This window comes from Lepisosteus platostomus, chromosome 18 (assembly GCF_059453375.1).
Source record: "Lepisosteus platostomus isolate fLepPlt1 chromosome 18, fLepPlt1.hap1, whole genome shotgun sequence".
Classification (NCBI taxonomy): domain Eukaryota; kingdom Metazoa; phylum Chordata; class Actinopteri; order Semionotiformes; family Lepisosteidae; genus Lepisosteus; species Lepisosteus platostomus.
The window spans coordinates 8,830,460-8,845,739 of NC_142628.1; the positions used below are offsets into that span (position 1 = coordinate 8,830,460).

At 34.8% G+C, this 15,280-nt stretch overlaps 2 protein-coding genes across 8 annotated transcripts in view; one reads left to right on the plus strand and one right to left on the minus strand.

The window, feature by feature from the left end:
• Nucleotides 1-15,280, plus strand: part of LOC148645597 (TBC1 domain family member 2A) — a 343,714-nt gene that overhangs the window by 327,937 nt on the left and 497 nt on the right. The gene's annotated exons all lie outside the window — the stretch shown is intronic.
• Nucleotides 6,038-15,280, minus strand: part of LOC148645600 (transcriptional enhancer factor TEF-1) — a 66,759-nt gene continuing 57,516 nt past the window's right edge. For all 7 annotated transcript variants that reach the window (XM_088611888.1, XM_088611887.1, XM_088611889.1 and 4 more), the window contains 4 exons: nucleotides 13,966-14,139; nucleotides 10,911-11,051; nucleotides 10,159-10,311; nucleotides 6,038-9,763 (listed from right to left, as the gene is read on the minus strand). In XM_088611888.1, the coding sequence (XP_088468014.1) occupies nucleotides 9,650-9,763; nucleotides 10,159-10,311; nucleotides 10,911-11,051; nucleotides 13,966-14,139 (582 nt within the window). In that variant the 3' untranslated portion in view covers nucleotides 6,038-9,649. The remainder of the gene's footprint in view (nucleotides 9,764-10,158; nucleotides 10,312-10,910; nucleotides 11,052-13,965; nucleotides 14,140-15,280) is intronic.

The following is a 15,280-nucleotide window of genomic DNA, read 5'->3' on the forward strand; positions in this document are numbered from 1 at the left end:
TTCCTTTTTTATATAAAATGTGTAATTTATGCTTGCTTGGCAGAGAATGTTTTCCCCGAGATGATCGGTAGTTTTTAAGATTTTAAAAGGACATGCCCATGCCTTTGAAAAATAAAGGGAAAAAAATCCTTTTCTTTGATCTGCATTAAATGTTGTTCAATATCATTTGCTACCACAGAGCATGCTATTAAAAACTTTTGAGAAAATAACAGTTGAGATCAGAAACCACAACTTATTTTAAAAAGACAGTGTTTTTATTAAAGTTCCATTTGATATTCTACCTATTGTTCATCACTCCATTCTAACACAAAAACACAAATGTGAAGAATTAATTCATATGCGATTGTTTTCATTTTGTTTTTTGGTGGGAAGTTATTAGTGTATGATTGCTGTACAATAGGAAATCTTCATTGTAGAGGTTAATGCATACATTTTATGAATATTAGCCATTGCAGACTTTTTATTTTAGATTTATTTTTTACTTCGGGAGTTCACACCTGTACCACAAGCTATAAGAAGACACTGTAGAACAAGTTTGAAATAATGTGCACTTCACTCTGACATTTTCTGATAGGTATATTGAAACATCACAACAGTTGTCTACTGCACGAATAAAGCTAAAAACAAGAACAACTGTGATTTAATTTGAGAAATATTTTTTGAGAAACAAGTTATGACAGCTGGACTATGAAATACTGCACAAAGCTCAGATATTCTGATACAGAACATTACAAAATAAGGTTGTTTTCAATAGCTGTCAAGTTACATGAGTTGAGAACAAATACTTGATTAAGGTTGAGTTTTGAAACTATTTTGTTGAGCATGGTACCCTCTTGTGTCCACCTTAAGTACTGCGCCCTCTTGCTCTTGGTTTTAACATGACAGAGCATCTTGAGGAAATAGCCCGTTATAAAATCAGGTTTTAATAAATTAATTGTAATTTACACGAATATATTTAATACAGTCCCGTAACATAAGCATTAGTATGCTATTAGTATGGTGTTTCAGTCTATAAATCAGGGCTGCCCAACTCCAGTGGGCTTTATAGTGTATTTTAATCTGCAGCACCTCAAGAGCTAAGGAAAGCTGTTAAAATACTGCAGTTAATGAAATAATCATTTTGGACTCTGGAGAGCTGAACTGTAGGTTGCTCTCCCCCTTTTTAAAGTACAAGATTGAAATCCTGCACAGTGCTCCCTGAGAATGGTCAGATGGTCAATTGTTTACCCCAGAAATACCTGAGTTTTTTGGGAAGAGACTGCTACATAAACACAAGACATTATTATTAAGATATTTAGAGTGGTCTTACCCTCATGTATTGATCCCATTTCTAAACGAAGGACATTTTCCCTCTGAATAAATCATATTTTCAATATTTGTGAAGTTATCTCACCAGCTCTACCTAAAAAATAGACAATACAAAATAGTTTGGCTTCATGCACATGAGAGCTTTTGAATTGAAGTCCTTATTCAAATTATGTCCAGTATTTAGATGTTACAACTTTTTACCCTCTTTTTAGAATGTATTTTTATATAAAAAACGTGTTGTATAAAACAATACTGTCTTGAGAAACATGTAATTTAGATTTGTGCTATTATTATGCTCCTTAAGATTTAGGATTTGGGATCCATTTTAAATGGTTAAGTGTCTGACAGGGACTGCTTAGCCTGGGAACTCAACCTAAGCTGTGGCATACTGGGAACAGCTGGTTCTATATTTGGCATTTTATTGCATGTGTTTGTGTAGTACTAAATATTTAAAGCAGCAAATGTCGAGTCTCTTGGGGAACACAGAGTGCCACTTGGTAAATTTTGTTTTATTCTTCTCAGCGCTGAGAAGTTACTTTGAATAGTACATTCAGAAATCATTTGTATTTTAAATAGCTCCCAGAAAACAAAATGTTTATAAAGACATATCGTTGTACATTGTACTTTAAACAGTATAATTAATAGTTCTTATTTAGCAGATACCTTTATTATAAAAATAATCCCAATTTGTGCAATAAAATATCATCTTTTACTATTCATTATCTATTGAAACAAGACTTATAGTTAAAATATAAGGTAAAAAGTGGATACAGTAATTCAATAAATGAAGAGCAATTAAATATTGTTTAAAAAGTAATGAGTCATTAAGTCATGGATTAAATATTGAAGGAACTGAGAAAAAGAGGCACACTTTATTCAGTAATCATTCAGGCAGTTTCTTATTTACAAGTCTATAAAGTGATTTAAGATAAGTTATTCTGCTTTGTTGCATAGCTATAAAATAATTAGCTGATACATACATCAAAATAATATTTTAAGGTGCAGCTGAAATGCAAACAGCTCTAAAGTAACAGAAGAACAGGAATTCTTTTTCAAAAGCACTAAAGTCTAATTTATTTAATTTGTTTAGCTTTATTAATATTTGCTGTTTGGCTGTCAGAGGAAAATACTCTCAAAGACTGAAATAATTGTAACACAATTATCTGTGACTTCTTATACCCAGTAAGAAAAAAAGTATTTTTAAAATGAAGGTTAATTTGTATGTTCAAAAGCTAACCATAAATTCTGATGCTCAAAGAGTTTACTGTGGACTGATTTTAATCTTATCAATTTTTAACATCTGTGGCAAATCTGAAAAGACACTCAATTTGTCTTGAGAGGGAGTTCACTGTAGGTGACAAATAATTCTCAGTTGACCAGCATTATCTTTTTCTTTGAAAAAGAGTTCCACGTTTCAATTTTCATTTCGCAATAGATGTGACACTGTATAGCAGGAAGATTTGTTCTGTATGAATCTGGTCATGAATGAGCCCTGTGTTCGAAGGAAAGCACCATGAAACCGTGAGGTGGCAACAAATGCAGAAAATATTTCATGGTTCGTGAATATCACTTACATACAATAAAACACAGTATATAAAAGTAGATGAGGTAGAAATGTGGACCTGTTACAGGTCAAGCATTAATAATGTGAAAGTATTTGACTATTTTAAAAAGATTTATGTTTGAAACCTCAGATTGACGCTGGGAATATAGGAAACCTCAGTAACTCATTCTGTAACCTCAGTCTTTCATCTGCATGTTTTGGAAGACAGTCTCCACCATCCCAATTCTCTCTCTGATATTTACAATTCCAAAGCACTGGGTATAAATTATTGTAGTATTGTAGAGCAGAGTAGTTTATCGTCATATGTACACATACACATACACATGGAATTCTTAATTGCTCTGATCTGTCGGGACATACACAGAATAACAGACAACACCACACAATGTAGACAGTACATTACAAAAACATAATAAATAATAACAGGAACAATAAATGTTGTGGGACAATAAATATGTAGTAGTGAAAAAACATTGGACCATGCAAACAGTGCATCATGCAGGTGTGTATTGAGTCTGAGGCATTGCAGTTAGCTGTTGAGGATGTGTACTGCAGTGGGATAGAAGCTGTTCTTGAATCTAGTGCTATGTGTTTTAATTGTACGTTTGCCAGAGTGCAGGGGGGAGAGCAGTTTGTGGCCAGGGTTATCGACTGTGTATAGTTTAGACTTAGGTCTAAAAGTATAGATTTAGACTTTGATTTCCTTTGACATTTAGGTACACCTACTACATTTAGGCTTGGATTTCCTTTGACATTTAGGGTCCTTCTTAAAATGACAAAACTATGTACAAGATCAACTATAGTGTTTAGCAGCCTTCCCAGTTCTCCCTTTACCAGACCACGCCATAACAGTATTATTCACAGTCGCTCCCAAAACACTGCTTGTAGATCGTGTAATAATTGTTACTGAAGTAAAAGCATATACTGTGAACATTTAAAGCTGGCTAGTCTGGCATGCTGTTTGTGTCGTATCCACGTCACACATGGGAATCTTTTTCTTAACAGCACTGAGGTGAGTGCAAATAAATCTGGGTTTGCCCAAGCTCAGTCTGTGTTACAACATGTTTTTCTCAGTCTTTTATTCCTAAGGGAAGAGGAAAGACAATCTTACTGAAGGAACAATCGTGTGACTGAACTTGCCTCGGAGAGAGCAGCAGCTAGTGTCTTAAATAACAGCTGATCTTAATCACGAAGGTCAGCCAGAGCAGTTATTACACAGAACTGCCACAGCTGATGTAGTAGATGATAATCTTGAATGCAGTACTGTCAAAATATCACGCTTAACAGCAAAGGAACTTCCAAGGCTGTGCCAGTAAAACTGCCCCCACCCCTCTATTCTTATTAAATACTGCAATTTACAGTAAGTACACAAGGAAGTGCCTATACTTGCTTTCTACAAGGAGCGTGATTTCGGTAAAAACTTTAAATGATCTCTACACTGAGGTGTACTACTGATGAAATACAAGGATTATATGAGGTCAAACTGCACATAAGTGGGGGTGGGGGTTAAAACCATAGCTTAAAATTATGGATAATCTAGGACACACAAAAAACACCAACAAATAGCCAAATATAAAATCTTAGTGAGAAGTTTTTAAACCATGTTTTTGGTTTGCTTGTGTTAATTTGGTTCAGGCCATTTTATTTATGAAGACTAAACCACTTGGCTACATGTTGTTCTTGAGTGGTACCATGTTGTTTTGCTTAGTGTACTGTGTAATTGTTAATGTTATGTTAAATGGGCCTGATATCCTGAAATATTTTGTGTTTAAATTATTTCCAAGCACCAAGCATCAGCATTTTACTTGCTTAAAGTTAAATCTTAAAAATACCTTGTTTTAATGCGCCTTGTTCATCCTGGTCAATTTAAATACCCATTAATTAAAAAAAAATCAGTTTTAAACCTCTGTGTAGTTTTAAATCCTCACACTGCAAATTAAATTGAAAGACTGCTTTCCATCAAACCTTAAAATAACCATACATATAATGCATCTATACATTCCTTCCCTGGCTAAATGCTTTTATCACTGTATAGCATTGGTATTTAAATGCAACCTGTGGCAGTCTGACATTTGGATCACACGTAGCACCATCATAAAAGAGGGGTCTTATTTAGAACTAACCAATCACCTGTGCCAAGCACAGCAATACCGTACATTAGATATCCTCCCCTTACTGCCTCAACAGCTATAAGATACAGCAACACTAGACTAGGTCCCCAAACACCATACCTTGCTTTCCCCAAGACACCACATGGGGGACCCCTTCTCCCTTCTCCACACCTTCACCTTTTGATTCCTCAATTTGACCACCTGTGTCAAATGTTTCTCTTAGAGAAAGCGTGTAAAATGACCTGGCAGTTAAAAAAAAAATAGACAAACTCAGACATTTAGAACTAATCCTAGCTAAATCCTTAGATGTTTGTCATCTAATTTGAAATGGTCTGGATTCATTTGACTTTCAGATGTAATTTAAAGAATCTGGACATACAGGCATATTGGTTGAACAGTATTTCTTGGTTTAAATATAAGTGTGGGAATGGTGATCTTTTAATGTGCTTTAAGGTGTTCCAAGAAAGGTATCCTCAGCAACCTGTTTGTAGAGGTCCTTTCACTTTCGTGAGAGTTCAATCTACCATTAAAATAGAATTGTGGGAGTTCGAGATACAGATTTTCCTTTAACTCTGAAGCCTTCCAATGAGAATAGTTATCAGCAATTCCCCACAGGACTAAATGAGTGCACAGAGAAGGGACACAAAACACTGAATTCTGGGAAAGACCTGTTAGCCATAATTATATTAAGAGTGTCACCAACTGTTAACCCTGTGCCATCCAGTAGAAAATTGAAACTGTTGGATTTTTGTCTTTAAAAATTTCTGCTCAATGTTTAAAAGAGTCATAATTACATTAAAAGACTTCCTTCTGTAATTTCACAATTATACAATAACAGTGCTGAAAACCTACGATGGTAATAAATTAGGATTTGTATTAAAATTAGTCTTATGGAAATATAAAAGGGTGTTTGAGTGGTGATAAAAACTACATTCATTTAGCTGCCAGTGATATTCCACAGTGGAGGAAAAAAGCAGCTGGCTGAAGGTACATAGGCTCTGAAGGCACTACCATGATTGAGACATTCATCAATATCCGAAAAACCAGACAGACACATGATTTTATTATTTATTGTCAATTGATATTGTATGCATACAAAGTTCCTAGAAAGCTACAAAATATCTACCACTTTATCAAGAAGGCATCAAAATGTTACTGAGCAAAGACAAGACCATCAGCAGTAAAGAACACACAAGTGTGGCAGGTGTTTCTATCTTTTCCTGCACTTTACTGTCATGGATATTAAAGATATCACACATTTGTACCGAGAAAAGCCAGGATACATGTTTTTATACAAAGCACCTTTTAAAAAAATTCTCTGCACACAAACCCTATAGTTCTCATACTACCTGAACTAAAGAAAAAGTTCACGTTAAAGCCAACATTTAAAATGGTTATAAACAAAAGGTACCAGTACCTACACAGACAAAACACAAACAGAAATAAAAACAAGAACTGTACTGCTGATATGTTTGTTGAAATTCCTTTTGACATCTTTATATATTGTCCACTATATTAAAATAATATTCTTCAAACATTCAATCTTTAAAGAGAAGAATCTTATAAATCCAAATTTCAGGAGAGGTATTATAAGATCTTTCAAAATGGAATTTACATAGCAAATGTACCAGCAGTGGGGCAGTAACAGATTCACCACTGACCGATTTCTGAATAAGCTGAAGTCATCACAAAACCATTTTATACATACAGCACAATAAAACATGAACGGAGTTAATTTTAAGTTATTTATAAATGTGAACACGTACACAGGGCAAAACAGCTGTCAAACACGAAACAAAACCTGAAGGTAAAACAAATAAAGGCTATTTGATTTGAAATTATACAAAACTCCAGAGTCTACTTCAGGCACATAGCAAGATGGGCAAAAATAGTGTTTGATTTGATATCTTTTTAAAGTGTTTCTATAGAGCTGTTGCCATTACATGAAACATTTTTAACAATACTTTAAGAAAAAAAGGGATTGGCTTTTTCATAATATAGATTTATGGAGCTGGACAGTAAAAAAAACTTTAAGCTGCTGTATTCTGGCACCAAAGGGTTTGGGGGTGGGAAGTGGGAGCACTCCTTCCAAAGTGAATTTTGGGAACGGCTGATGAACCGATTTCCTTAGTTTTGACAGTTTTTAGATGAGGGAGATGAAAGTCAAATGGGAAAGCTAGCATGTGGACTATATGCTATAGTCTCATCCCTTGGGTTTTTAACTGGCCTTGCCAAACAGAGCTTTAAGTCTCATGTTTTTCTGCACCTGGAGCTGTCAAGAAATCAAACAATGACTTCAGTCAAACCAACAAGGCAGGATGTGTTATTTCAATCCGAAAACTCCTGTGGCACTATAGGTTTGCAAAATAGTAGGATTAAAAATAAGGTAACAGTCTTCACATAAAGGAAAAAAATATATATAAAAATTGTACCAAACCAGAAATCTGTTCAATTTTGGCCAATCAGATTTACCCAGTTCTAGAATTACTGGAGTGTTTGCAGTGTCACGTGAATGTGACTCCTTTAAACCCAGAATCCACAGAAGTACTCTCTTGTAATAACACACAGCACTAAGTGACATGAAGAAAACAATCAAATTTTAACTAGCCCATCAAATGACTGATTCCAACAGCAAGAGTTAAAAATCACTTTGGTGGAACCCCTTTGCTTACCATGGTTTGTAACTCATTTCATAGATGTTAACATCAGATACTGGTGCTTTTTTCTTACTGCTCCAATGTATTAAAGATGAATTTTTACACCCTTCCTCAGTACAGAAAATTAATTTATATTCATAATAATGAATACTAAATTTCAGTTTCTCCCGTGAAAGACACGATGTGCCTTGTTATTTCATTACAAAACTAAAAAAAAGGCATTGTGGTGATCTGTTTTCTCTCTCTTTTTTGGTCTTGCTACAATTAGTTAATACTTAATATTGAATCTGTCTTTTCTAAGCTGGAAATACCAAACCAAAGGCACTTTCATGCTACAGTGCAGGAAATTGCTAGAGAAGATCTCTATTTTTGGTCATTTAGATTAAAAAAAGGCAAAGTTTGTTTAGTATATATTGTTCTACCCTGTGAAAAATAATCACATGAAAGTGAGTAAATTCTTTAAGTTTTTTTTGCACATTCTATGAATCACAGTTCGTTTCTGACATGGTACAGGTTGGTGTCTGTGCGTGTGTAAGAGACTATGGCAGCTACTGTCAGATACTCCTTTCTTGCAATCGATTTGCTACTTCTTAATATTCAAGACCCAAATAGACATTTTTATTACAAGTAAACAAAGGTCAGTATTACAACATACACTAAGGCACTGTATACTGTTATACTTTGGCAGTTCTGTGTGTGATAAAATTCCTACAAAGTTCAACAATAACAAGAAAGTCTTCCAGCTTAGGAAAGAGCTCACAGTTTTAGTGGCATCTTTTGGAATCCACACCACCACATTTAAGGCTTGTGAGTAATATAAAATGAATATTGTAGGCCACAGATTCATAGAATTTGATGTATGTAAAGGCAGCAACCAGCTGGTATTGGATAGGAAAAAATATCTAACCGTAATATTTCAGTTACCCCCAATCATGCCGATAGCCTGTTCAGGAATTATGCACCATAACGAAAAAATGCCATGGAAACTTGTGAACTTTATCTGGTTTCCCAGCAAAACTGATATTCTTTTAAAAATGATCCCAGCCTTTTCTTTACACAAAAATAATTCCCATTGCTAATCTAAAAATATGCAAAGAAAGTAGGCAACCTCAGTAAGAGATGTCCTAATGAGGAACCAAGTGCTTCGGACAAGGCAACAATTGAGTGTAGTGCTTTCATTTTGTTTTTTTGAGAAAATACTTTTACTGGGCAAAATCCATTTGCAGCTTTGGGAAAGGAATCAAAATGCATTAATTGACATTGTTCTTATTGCAGTTGTGATCTCTCATGGCTTAGGCCAGAAAGAAGCAAATATAAGCTTCCATATCACAGTGCGTTTAGTTTTTCAGTTAGTCACTTTTTAAAAAGTCACCTGATTTAAGATTAAATTAAGCGTAGTATCTAACAGAATATCAGAATATAGAGTTTCAGTAATTTATGAACGCTGCAAATGTTTTGATAACGTAGTGTATCTGTAGTCATGTTGGTCATGATTTTTGTCTCGAAAATAGTATTTTTTGTAAATTTATTTATCCAAAATTATATCTTTGAAATACTTTCTTTGGAAAAAAACTCTCTCTATATATTATACAGTTTACACAACCCTTGATATAACAACTAGTGTCTTTGATAACTGTTCTTAATTGACAACACAGGAAAAAATGAAAAAGAGAAATAAATCTATTGACCAAATGCAACCTGACCAACAGATAATTCTGTTATACTTTCCGTACTGCCACATTATATATATACACACACACATCTTCCTCAGAACAGGTATCGATTAATCATCTGTTAAAATGAACTATTTCAGTATCAAAACATTTTACAACTGTACCGTAATTCACAGCTGTAGTCATACACATATACATTAAAAATAAAGACAAAAAAAATAGACTTCACCCAAATCTGACTGAAAATAAATCTGGGTTTGATTTTGATTAGAGGCACTGCCACTTGTATTGAGGTTGTCAGTCTATATTTAAGGTTTTCAGTAAATTCCTCTACTCTCATTCCTTCACAAGCCTGTAGATATGATGCTGGGCTCCATGTTCACTGTTCGACACTTCAAAAACACAAGCCATGCAGAGTAGGGTTTCCTGTGTGTCCCTGTTTGTTACCACCTGAAACAAAGAGAGGGGTTATCACCAGGCGTTAAAGCTTACTTATGACAACATACGATCTGGTTTTGATAACCAAGACTAAATGCTCAATGCTTATTTAAACATGTTGGCTCTTCTGTTTCTGAAATGTTTCATGTTGAGCACATTAATGAGTTTTGGAAACAGAAGTACATGGTAGGCAACACTAAGAGTTATGGGGTGCATTACATAATTAATGTACAACACTTGTTACATCATGCATTATTCATAACACTTTTACATAAGTGACATCTGGCTAAAAAATGTTTTAATGCTATATATGTACTGAGTTTACAAACTTATTAAACTTAACCAATTTAACATGCTCACACAATACTCGCACAATGAGGTGCACATTATGAAATAAAGTAACTTACCAATAAGATTGTGAAGTTCTCCAGTACACTGTTCATCATGTATTTTTCTGGCAAATGTTTGAGCTTGTGAATAAAGTTGATCATATATTCACACATGGGTGAGCGGCTTATTCTGTATACAAAACGTCCATTCTCAAACCTTGCATATTCAGTCTGGAAAAAATGCAAATGTTACATTGATAGGGGTTTTAAAAACTTATGGACATAATTAAAGGTTAAATTTGGTAGAAAGATATCACGTTTGACAATCTGTCTAAAATGGTATTATTTTATATAATAAAGAACAGTAAAAAAAAACACAAGCCCTAGTAAAACAATAACATGTTTTGTAACTTTTCTGCCCATTAAAATATGAATTGCAATTTATAAATCAACGTTGCGTAGTATTCATGTTAGACATTAGATCATTGTTCTAACAAGCTGAGTCATTCCTGTTTAATATTAGCAATGACAACTACTCCGGGCTAGTGCTAGTATTGTCTACAAGTTGATAAAGTTGAATCTACATTGATAGTCTTACATGTTAAGTATTATTTCAACAATATTATCACTTTTAAAGATAACCTAATGAAACGTGCAAATACTGCTGTAAACAAAGAAATGTATTCTAGTCACCATTCTGTTACATAACACCGTAACAAAATGTAAGGGTCAGATGAATTTATAAGCCCATTCGACAAGGGAAGCAGTGAAACCTCAAAATATACGCATTGTATGCAAAATAAAGTAGTTTCACTAAAAGGAAGACTCACCTCGACTTTTTCCACCACTTGTTTGCCGAAGGAGCACACCTTGGTGGAGCAGGTGATTGTCATGTTTTCAGAGCTTTCGTATTGGCTTGTCACCCCATAGAATGCTCCGGCATCATCTTGAATATTGCAGTTCAAGTCAGCCTGGAAACCAAACATTTCACATTTAAACATTTAGCCGGAAGGGATCGTTTTCGTCTCATTAAAAACAACTGTTGGCATTCAAGGTTTGAATCAAGTGATTCTTCCGGTGCTCGGACATATGCTGCAGTGTTAACATCTTAAAAAGCTTAATGAAGGAACTTAAACCTATAAGAGGAAGAATGGCTTTAAGCAATAATTCTAGTAGCATCAGTTAGCCAATTCCAAAAAGTACACAATATTTGCTTTTGGATGACAATTTGGTTTAAGTGGAAATAAAGATAAGTGGAACAAAGAAACATCTCTCTTGAAGGTACAAGTGAATATTTCTTTTTCTACTGAAGAGTTCTAGTGTCCTATAGGCATGGCTTTTAAAGCATTTTGTTCAGGGTATTTACTTATTAATTTAAGAAGTTCATCCCCCTGGAGATGAATATTCAAGTATTTTGAATTGAATCTAATTCAGTTGTATCAAATGCTCATCACTGACTTAAACAAAAGGATGAGAGAAGCTGTTTAAAAGACGATGCCTATTCGTAGGTGTTGTTTGATACAAGCAGGATAACTAGCTCCATGGCTCTGATGCTTAGCACACTGTTTTTGAAAGACTTGAGCCACTAACACGGTTTACTGTTTTGTATTCACTGCAAGGAAAACACTGCTGAATAAGTCTAAAAAAGACAGTTGCACCCACATCCATTATTTTTTTCTTTATACCTTATTTTTGAGATCATGACTATTCTGCTTTATTACATGGGAGATGACTGGCACATGACCACTTTACAATTTATTTTCTTTTCACCACATGAGAATTCCATTTGTGATGAGAAATATTTTTTCATTTCAGACTTCCACAGAAGTTTATCCCCACGGTATTCATGTATTTAATCTCTCACAATTAGATCACGTATGCTTTCATTATAACCTAAATAGATTTCTAGGACATTTTTAAGAGGATGTCTAAACCAACCACAAGAAAGCAAGGGATATAAAATGCTATAAAATAATTTCCTGTGTATTACTGGAAAGCTACCACTAGACATGGTTTCTGGGATAGTACACGGTGTTCATTATTGCTATAAAAAGAGCAAATATTCTTTGCAACCATGTTTCTCATTCATTAAGAGAGGTAGTTATAAATAGAGACAATATTCAGGAGGGTATCATTGTGCAGATTCCGCAATTCATTTGAAATTCAGATTTGTCCTGTACTTCAAAAGAATTTTAAAAGGCTCGTTCTGATGATGATATGCATTACTTTGTAAGAAGCTGCTAGTTTGCATTTTGCATTTCAGTGAATCTGTGCAATGTTGAAACAGCTATTAAAGGCTCAGTAGGTCACTTCATTGTTTTAAAATACTGAAGAACAAAAGGCTTTGATGCTACTATCTAGAGCTGCATTTAACCAAATATAGTAACTGTCCTTTCAGAAATCTATTAAACTGCACTGGGTATTCCTGAATGTAATCAATATTCCCTGATCAACCCAATAATTTAGAGATCATCAACTCTAAAAATAGACTGACCCCCTCCCCTTTAATATTTCTTTCTATTTTCCAAACTATATTCTAGGTATCCTATATAATTCATTTTGAATGATGCTAATGGTTAGAAACATAATTAAAAAGAAAATGCCTAGATATACCAAGAGAACTTGATACTTGCTTTCTATCCTTCAGATGCACGTTTACAAAAGTTTTTTTGTGCTTTTTTTAACCTGAGATCATTTCTTACACGCTTCAATTTGAGTGTTTTAAGTCAACACACTTAAGGCTACAACCCCTGTGACAGCTAAAACCCATACAGAACTGATTCTACAATCACTGTTAGGACAGTTAGTTCTTAACATTTCAAGCCCGTATGGGGTCTACAGGGGAGTTAGCATTGACTGGCACATTAACGCAGTTCTGATAATACTGCAAACACTGGCATGCCCAGCAAACCACAGGAGCTGCTGGTGTGCAGAAAGCCCCTTTCAGAAGCAGGTTCACTGCCTCCTCAGTCCTCAGGGATTCTAGGTCACATCTGGCTAACTTGTACTGGGATTGTCTGGACTATAGGCCTCAACCTGCCTGCCAGACGAGTGCCTTCATGGGTTTAATCACTCGGGTGCCCATCTGTGAAGCTGGGCAACTCAAATTACACTTAAGGACTTTAAACAGGACTGCTTCGTAAATATGCATATTCAAGGTGGCTGATTTTACTTCCATCTTATGTAAGACTTAAAAAAAAACCTCTCCCCTTCCTTTAAAAAAAATGTACATTTTTTACTGCTTTACAAAAAGCTCTTTCCAATTGTTTCTTACCGAGCTTAAAAAAAACAGTTCTCTCAAAAGTTTTGAAGTAACCACAGAATGCCAGGAAACGTTTCCTGTAATATCAAAAATGTTCCACAAGCAAAAAAAAGAGCAGCATAGGAGTGGGAGATATTGGAATGCTCTAAACCTTTCTACAAATGCACATCAAATAATGAAAACAATGTTGATTAGAACTCCACACTTCTCACAGAGAAACTAAGAAAGATTAAATTCTCACATTATATAGGAACATATTCTTTAAATTGAACTAAGAACTAAAGAATTTCATTCGGCAGGGGGCAGCAGTCTTGCTTTTGAGTTGCATGGAATACTCACCACCTGTCAGACTGCAGGCAGGTGTTCAAACAAAGAAACAATAACGCCCTCCAAGTGATACTGGGAGAAACATGCATAGTGACGCAAGAGGTAGAATCTTTTCCAAAGTAATAAGTCTGGTTCCAAGTTAAAAAAAAAAACTTTACCACTTGTGATTCATGTAAAATCCCAATAAAACTACAAATCAATAGATGAAGTTCCATCTCTTTTTATTATGTTTCTTTGAAGAGTGCAGGATAGGAAACAGATTCCACAAATCGCAGCTTGTGCATCATAAAACTCACCCAAAATTTCACGAGGAAAAAGGAATTCTGCGGTCCTTTGCCAAAAAGCTCCTTCAGACCTCCTTTCTTTTCTGGGAATTTGTCATAAATCTGACGAATGTCTACTGATTCAAGCAAGGCATCGTTGTAGGAATGATTGGTTTGTCCAATGTGCACAAAGAGGTGCTTGTTGTACTAAAATAAAAACAGGAAATAGTATTAAGAGTCACGCAACTGAAAATGAAAACGTTGTGATATATTACAAACATTGCCAGCGCCTTTTTCAATTGTTAATGAAAACCTATTATCCTGTATAAACAAAGAAATTATGAATAAATAACGATTTAAGGTTCAGTTGAGCACAATCACAAAAGTTGAAATGGAAATTCCACTGTTTATGGGTGTACACATCATTCACAATCAAGCCAAAAGTAGAGATATTATGACACCCTGATGTTCTTTTCATTAGAGTTTTACTCTTTAATAACAATAGCTGCTCTCTCAGGCCAGATGACCATAGGGTACAGGGATACAAAAGTTCATCTGGGAAAATTTGGAATAGAATTGCAAAGAAAATTTGTATTTAATTTTGAAAGAAGGCAACTAAGCTCACTCAATGGCCCAAAGAGACAGTAATTTGTTATGACCTGGGCTAACACTGGACATGAATGCCTATTAAACATGTATGGGCCTATCCTCAGATGATCCCTACATAAGAGCTACAGTAAAACCTGCTTCCCAGGAACGCCTCATACAGCTCTGGAAGAGGCCTGCCATCCCACAGACGGGCTCATTGTGTTGGAGGACACTTGGGGAACATAACCACCTGTTTAAGTCTTTCTCTAGAGAATTCTCATGAGTTCACTCTAAAACTTATAAATAAGAATAAAAAAATTTCAAGAATTCTGAGACTCTTCTGAGACTCATCGTTTCAGGGAGGCATTTATGTTATTTGATTTTATGAGGGTTGTTTCAAAGTCATTGTTAGCCTTCAGTTCAATAACCGATTCTGCAAACCAACAACTCCAGCCTTCAGAAGACAACCATTTGAAATATTCTAGCAAAAATAAGATAAATGGCTGTTGTCATGCAATATCAATTGAAAAATAAAATTCATTTAGGAATGCAGACTAACCATGACAAATAACCCATGTCTAGTTCAAATAATAAAATATTTGCTTGTAACAGAACGAGGGAAAAACTATTTTAGACCAATTGAAACATAACATTTTTTATTTCAATCTTGCCCTCTTCTGTCCTTTTTTTCTTCTTAAATAATTTTATAATTTTGCCACTGTTCAGCTTACTCTGGAGAGGAAATCAATTGCGAAATGTA